This window comes from Pyrus communis, chromosome 12 (assembly GCF_963583255.1).
Source record: "Pyrus communis chromosome 12, drPyrComm1.1, whole genome shotgun sequence".
NCBI classification, from domain to species: domain Eukaryota; kingdom Viridiplantae; phylum Streptophyta; class Magnoliopsida; order Rosales; family Rosaceae; genus Pyrus; species Pyrus communis.
This window is the reverse complement of record NC_084814.1, coordinates 14769427-14776880: the sequence shown is the minus strand read 5'-3', so window position 1 is coordinate 14776880 and position 7454 is coordinate 14769427. Positions and strand designations below refer to the sequence as shown.

The following is a 7454-nucleotide window of genomic DNA, read 5'->3' as shown; positions in this document are numbered from 1 at the left end:
ATTAACTTAAACATTTATAAATAACCTTTAGTCCCTAGCTATTATGCATGCCACTAATGAAAGGAGGGATCACCATTTGTTAAGGTACCTGGAATTCACCAATACCAGGATATTTCCAACCATGCCGTTCAGGATAAGAAGGATACCATAGCTCTCCACACGGACCTAATCCAACTTCAATTTCTGATATCATTCCTTCCTCAAAAAACTCATCAAATTCAACTCTAAAGCTCCTCATGTAGTCGAAGTAAACCTGCATTGGTTCCATTATAATATAACAGAATAGAAACTCTCAGCATTAAACAGTAAGAATGCATAGGGTCTGATTCTTAGAGAAATTCTTCCATTTTCATCCGAGTCTTACCGATTAAAACTTTCACCCAAAAAAACACTCTCTGATCAAACGAAAACTCCAAAACCAATTCTATGGCTGATTCAACAGGTTTATACTATAAAGAAAATAACGATACAATATGGATACCTAGTCTTTTTTTGGTGGAAAAGAATCTTGTTTTATACCAGTTGGAAAACAATGCTTTTGTTTGATACAATCTGGTCTTGGTTAAAATCTAGTATCATTTACAGAAAGGGGGAAAAAAAAAGTAGTAGCAATATACCCATAATACGCTGCAACATGCTTGCATTTCTCCGCACCAAGTGTGGTTAATCATGTCAGCATCCAGAATCACAACCCTGGGCCTGATAAATAAAGCCAACCAGATACTCGAGATCAAAAAAGGTATAACTACATGCATAGAGAACTAAAAATAAGATAGAAGTCAGTTCTTTGCAAAAACCAACAATTGCATTTACCAAAAAATGAAATAAAAATAAAACCCAACAACCAAAAAAGAGGAGCATGTGCAATAGCAGTCATGTAAGAGTTCAGTTCGAAATTTCAGATTAACCCATTACATCATTTCTATAAAAAATATTCCAATTATGGCATTATCATTGAGCAAAATTAACATGTTGGCAGAAAAACAAATCTTATGAAAACGGTGTGTGGATTTATAGTTAACCAAAGCATTGATTATAAAACTGACATCTAACTGATCAAAAGAATAATCTTTACATTGATAACATACAAATGCAAAGGTGATATCAAGTTTTTCAACTGCTTCCCCCCCAAAAAAAAAAAAAAAAAAAAACATTTATAACTTGTAAGTGGTCTTGCTAACTACACCTTAGGTTAAGTCCCAAACTTACAATATTTGGACGTATGATGGTGAAACTGTAACATTGTTCTTTGCATCCAACATTAATTCCTTGAAATATATGTAGTAAAACTTGGATCATCTACTTTTATCTCAAGGATTACCACAACTGTGCCTTTCAAATTTTATCTTCTCCATTACTTTCCAGCCAAAAGAAGAAAAAAAATAGGAAACTACACACATTTGATAACAGAAACAGAGATCACTTCCAGAACCTGTTGGGATAAAAATGGCATCACACTGCCGGATAAAACACAAATGTTTGTGGCTGCCAATACAATATGTGGAAATACATATACCAGCCCAAGCATCCTTACAGTATATAAGCAACTAACATTTTTCTCTGACTTGACCATATGATTTTTCAAAAATGATGCTCCAAAGCACTAATCCGGCACAACTTGCACCCACACCAAACACCAATCCAATACTTTATCTTTGCACAATCGTCTCACGATCACGTAATTGTTAATTCATAACACCAACCAACCCATGTTACTGGTACAAAATATAATCACCTACACCTAATCATCTTATATTAAGAAGACATCATACAATAACAATGAATGTTTTACACTCTGCAAGTGAAGCAGCTTTCATTTGCCAATTTCTCAAGTGATAATGCAAGCTCCATTGCTGGATAAAAAAATAAGGACTGAGAAGACATCAAATCCAACGCAGACAGCAGATAAAATTGAACCCAAAGGGCAAAAGCCTTCTCTAACAAATAGATACATATAAAGAGTCGTTTGGGATATAGATATGGGTGTACCTGGAAGAATAGAGATGCACTGAGTCGGAGAGAGTAAAGAGAGAGTTGAATTTCGGAGGAATACTGGACGACGATGAACTGCGCAGCCATAGCTGTTGGTGGCGGTGATTCCGCTGCGAGAGACAGTTTGAAAAAAAGTATTCAATAAATCTTACAGAACTATAATAATTCAGTCATGAGCTTCGAATCATTGGCATTTCAATTTTAAGATAGTATTAACTGTTTACAAAATTAGAAGCAGCTGATGGCATAGCATACCGGTTTCAAGCATGCTAAAGTTGGACATAATCTTCGGTATGTAGAGGTATTTTCTTTTCTGAGTCTTTCTTGCAACAGATCACAGCTGGTTTCTACAAATTTGAAAACCGAAGCTGTTAGTATGGATGTCTGTTAAATTTAGTCTCATAACAGTAGGACGTATAAGAAAACAAAGTGAATGCGCATATATAATCCATGTTTCCCTCTTTTTCATCTACTCTATCAGAAAAATGTGAATGCTAAATGAGTGCATTTAAATCAAAAAGAGTTGACAGAGGCATAATTGGAGAAAGAAAAGGTCTTTATATCAATAAAAAAAAAATGCTTCATAGTTGGACATAGAAAATGAAGAAAATGATTGGATGAAACAAAGAAAGGCCCTTAAAATTTTGACAGAGGCATTCTCAGCAAGTTAAAAAAACAGAGGCATTCCCAAACAGAAGATACAATATGCAGTAAAAGGAAAATATTACCTGAGGAGGAAAAATAAAAAGCAAAAAGTAAAAAAATTGTAAACCTCAGTAGCAACATAGAATGCATATGAATGAAGCAATTTTTTTTTTCAAATGAAAACTTGTAAGAAAATAAGAAAACCAAGTGAATAATACTTGAATCAAGAAAGTCCCCAACGCAGCACAGGGGGGGCATCTTCACTGATAGCACCAATCCAGAACTTTAAAGCAGCACAGTCCAACAAAAGCAAATCCATATACAGCTGAACAATTATCCGCCTCATCTGGTGAACAGACATGCTTTCCAGCTGATACTCGTACATGCTTACCCTAACTTTTCTCATGACCTGGTTAAAAAGATAATAGCAATCATGACTAAGAAAAAGGGAGTCAAGTTTTGAAATATTTCCAAAGATGTTATAAGAATGAGCCCAAAATAAAGATTTCAAAGTGCACAAAGTTCATGCAGAAGTGAAATTCTCTTAATCTCAAAACAACATCTCTGCTGTAAATAATGGTGAAGCCTGTAGCCCAAAATTAGTAGTAGGATTCTAGGCATCAATCCATCAACTATCGAACGTTACGCGATCTACATAAACCGATAAAGAAAAAATATTGCTCTGAAATAAAAGAACTGATCATTTAAATTATTCATGACGGAACCAATTTTGATTTGAAATATGATGGCCAAGAACAAATCACACTTCTTTTCAATGCTAACCATGAATTTTCAGAAGTTAGAGAAGATTTTTTACCAATTGAAAAGACAATGGTCACATATACCTACAATTAACCACCAATAAGCGTGAAGTTTTGCATGACAATGCAATAGCAGCTATACAGGATGCCATTCTAGTAGTCATTGAGAATGATTCTCTTCATTCATTAGAAACTAAAACCAGAGAATGAAATTAAAATTGAACAAAACCATAACCCAACCTGAGTTTCAAACCAACCTAAGCACAGATTCAAACCATTATGCAAACACATCACAACTTGGTGTTCTCACGCGAAACACATGCAAAAGTCAATACATTTGGTTGTTTTTATTAAAGAACCAGGCTCAACTTAAGACATAACGATTGCACATTCCACCATAACAACAGCAAATAAATATACCTCAAAAGCCAAAGGGCAAAGTGTTGTGTCCAACCATCCAAGTTCCTGAAATACGAACTTCGGGATTGAAAGAAAAATGACCTGGTGAATAAATTTAATAAGTTTACGGATTAGTATTCTGAAAGAGGATTGAAATATTAAAAAAGTAATAAAAGGGTAAAATTCTATACATTGAACGACAGTCTACCCTAAACCCTGGTTTTGAAGATCAATATATTTGTTGTTTTTATTGAAAAAGAAGATATTTACTTCCATAAACACATTCCTCTTATGAACTCCAAAACGATATTCAATTGTAACTATAGTCTTGTATGATAGTTTCCTAAGGTCTCTTAATCTCAAAACAACATCTCTGCTGTAAATAATGGTCAAGACTGTAGCCCAAAATTAGTAGTAGGATTCTAGGCATCAATCCATCAACTATCGAACGCTACCCAATCTACATAAACCGATAAAGAAAAAATATTGCTCTGAAATAAAAGAACTGATCATTTGAATTATTAATGACAGAACCAATTTTGATTTGAAATATGATGGCGAAGAACAAACCACACTTGTTTTCAATGGTGACCATGAATGATCCTCAGAAAATAACAACCATAAAAAATTAAATATATTTCTAACAACAACATATTGTTTTGAACAAACCAACAACAACAACAACCACCATAAAAAAGCATAAAAAAACAGAGCATTTGATTCACAGGGTTTTTTCAAAGGCATAAAAAATTAAATCTATTTCTAACAACAACAACCATAAAAAAGCTATCCCTGTGAATCAAACCAAACAGAAAATAACATACATAAACAGATTTGTTAGGAAACGATTAACAGTGCATCATATGTGAATGAACAAAAACCAGATGCATAATGTATTTTAGAAGGATAAAAAAAAAAACTCAGCATTTGATTCACAGGGTGAGGACAACAACAAATAATAGGGTAATGAAAAAAAGGGGGCAAAACCAATATACACAATCTACCTATAATTAAGAGTAAGGGATATACATAAGGGAGATTATATGCAAAATTACCTTGATTTCCCTAAATGGTATAAGTAAACTTTTCTCAAGCTTGGAGTCCAATCCCAAAAGCCGAGCAGCAAACTTAAAGTGTCTGTCGTTGCCACTAATGCATTCATCTTTGCTCCTTCTTCAAGTGTCTGCCTCAGAAGCTAAAACCAGCTACTTATCACCTCCAATCTCGGATTCTGCAAAAGAACAAACCACATGCATGAGGATTTATACAGTTCTTCGCTTTACCTAAGGTTACTGGACCAGAAATAAAAAATGAAATCAGAGTGCTTTACTTTGTGAGGTTTGATTTGTAGAGGACTGGAGTTGGGTTTGGTTTTGGCTTGAGGCACTGGGAGAGGAGTCGAAAGGGCAATAATCTGAAATTACAGTTCTAGAAATCAAAATATATTACGAAAAATAACAAATAATTTGTGAAGCAGAGCAGAATCAATTCAAATCCAACATATCCAACAACCCAAATATTATAATAATCTAATCAGACAATAAACAATTAGAGATGAAGCTTAATTACCATAAAGAAATGAGGGGTTGTCTGGTAGAAGCTAGTTGAAGCTTCATCAAATATATATAGGATGATCAAACAATCAGAGACTAATCTCGATTACCTTTCCCGTTCCCGGAAAATCACTTCCAGGCCCACTATGAAATATTAGAAGGTCCGTAAACTCATAAGGCTAATATAGTAAATTAAGTCTCCTTCTATCCCTTGCAACGCAAAGCAAAAGAAAGCCCCTCATTTTCATAATCCCATACAGGGTGAGGTTAACACTTGCAGAGAGGGAAAATGGCTTATCACTTATGCCATATCTATTGTCTAACATACCTTGAACTGCCAACTCCACCATTCCCTAGGCTAGCAGATGCCATACCAACGTCTAATCACTTCACTACTGCAACACAGCAGATGAGGCTACTACCTCCCCTCCTCGTAACACTTCCTGCTCCTACGTCCACTCCCATCCAAGCACCTACCTTTCTATTAAACAACATAAAAATTCAAATTCAAATTTCTTTCCACAAAAGCATTAATTAAAATTAAAATTCATAAAACATAGAAATTGAGCTGAAATTGCTGAAACAAAATTCAAATGAAAAAATTTTAAAATTGCAGAGTCAATTAATTACTTAATTTAGCTCGGATCCACACCAAACTCACTCCAATTTTTTAAATTAAGCACCAAATACAAATACAAATTTAAAAACCACCGCCGATCCTTCGAAATCAATCGGACTCCAACAAAACAATTAATTTTCGGCATTTTCAAACGCAATACATCCAAAATTCAGAAATCGGTTCGGACGACTGACCTGCAAGCGTTTCGGGGAGGCCTGGAAGCAGAGCTCGAGCATTTTAAATTCCGCTCCGCTCCTGGAATTTTTTAGATTTGAGTAGAAAATTTGGGAAGGAGAAGAATTTAATCGAGAGAGTGAAAATTCAATCTACTTCAGGATCAAACACTAAAGTACGAAACTTTACCTTTTCCCTTCTCAAATCTGACATCTTCGAGAGCTCCGCCCTACTTTTGATGGTCGTATCTGAGTTCATTTGTGGGTGTCGGCGACTTGCAACGAAGGTGGATCCACGAAATGGAGGTTGGTTCGTGGGCAGGAGGAAAATTCGATATGGGTTCGTGTGGAGGTGCATCGGTGATTGTTGAACGGATTTAACTGAGATGATGAAGAGGAATGGGGTGAGCAGCGCTGGGGCTAGGTTGAGAGAAATGGGAGAGAGAAGTCTCTCGAATTTGAGAGAAATAAGAGAGAAACAGTGCTAGGGTTGTAGGAAATGAGCTCACAGAGTGAGAAAAGGAAAGGATGGGCGATTTGATGGATGGTTATCGACAGAGTCGGGAGAGAGAAAGAGGGAGAGAGAAGGCGGTGGCAATTTTGTAAATAAAGTGAAATTCGGCTCAAACACACGGACACAATTACCCCCTAACTTTTAAGAATTACCTTCCCAACCCAGCCCAGATCTGATGGTTTTTGTTGTAAATAGCGTGAAATCGAGGGGCAAACAATTGACTGTAGCCCAATGAACAGTCAATTGCTCCCTAGTTTTAGAATAGATAATGGTCCAAGAAAATTATGGTCACTCATCGTTTGATCTTACAACAAAACTTAAATAACCATCGACCGTTGAATTAAGATCAAACAGTATGTGATCACAATTTTCTTGGACAATGACCATTGACGCATCAGATATATTGAAAAGGAAAATCGAACGAAATCCCCACTCTATAATCCACTAGCAAATAAGCTAAAGTCCATCAACAACCTGGAATCCACCATAAAGTAGAGAAAACCCTTTGACAAACAAAAAAGTGTTGCAATCCTATTAGATTAGGAATGTGATTGTGTAAATCCTAGTGTATCTAGGAATATCTCTTATATTCCTATTAGGAGTTGATTACCTATTAAGAGTTGTAATCCTAAAAGGGTAAGGAATTAACCTTCCCTACTACTATGAATAAAGGCACAATAGGGTGGAATAGAACACATCTCACAATTACACATCTTTCTCTCTACTATTGCCCCACCCCTCTCTCTATGGCCTCCATTATGTCTACAACATGTTATCAGTATACTCTTGACGCTACGC

The 7454-nt window shown here is 35.6% G+C and overlaps 1 protein-coding gene and 1 long non-coding RNA gene across 2 annotated transcripts; both read right to left on the bottom strand.

The window, feature by feature from the left end:
* Nucleotides 1–3901, bottom strand: LOC137709742 (uncharacterized). Its single transcript, XM_068448721.1, has 6 exons — nucleotides 3819–3901; nucleotides 2856–3046; nucleotides 2248–2339; nucleotides 1990–2102; nucleotides 618–699; nucleotides 1–253 (listed from the first exon to the last, which is right to left on the bottom strand). The coding sequence occupies exons 2-6, from the start codon at nucleotides 2893–2895 to the stop codon at nucleotides 80–82; spliced, it is 501 nt and encodes a 166-aa protein (XP_068304822.1). The 5' UTR covers nucleotides 2896–3046; nucleotides 3819–3901; the 3' UTR covers nucleotides 1–79.
* Nucleotides 3902–5308: 1407 nt separating this feature from the next.
* On the bottom strand, nucleotides 5309–6881 carry LOC137711676 (uncharacterized). The gene is made up of 3 exons (XR_011065083.1): nucleotides 6333–6881; nucleotides 6164–6224; nucleotides 5309–5831 (listed from the first exon to the last, which is right to left on the bottom strand). It is a non-coding gene; the product is annotated as an uncharacterized lncRNA (long non-coding RNA).
* Nucleotides 6882–7454: the final 573 nt, after the last annotated feature.

Excerpts from the sequence above, each read along its gene's own strand:
- LOC137709742 (XM_068448721.1), bottom strand. The coding sequence starts at position 2,895 with ATGCCCCCCCTGTGCTGCGTTGGGGACTTTCTTGATTCAA. Across the intron at positions 2,340-2,855 it reads TGGGGACTTTCTTGATTCAA|AAACCAGCTGTGATCTGTTG; the intron begins GTATTATTCACT and ends TCAAATTTGTAG. Across the intron at positions 2,103-2,247 it reads CTTTAGCATGCTTGAAACCG|CGGAATCACCGCCACCAACA; the intron begins GTATGCTATGCC and ends TGTCTCTCGCAG.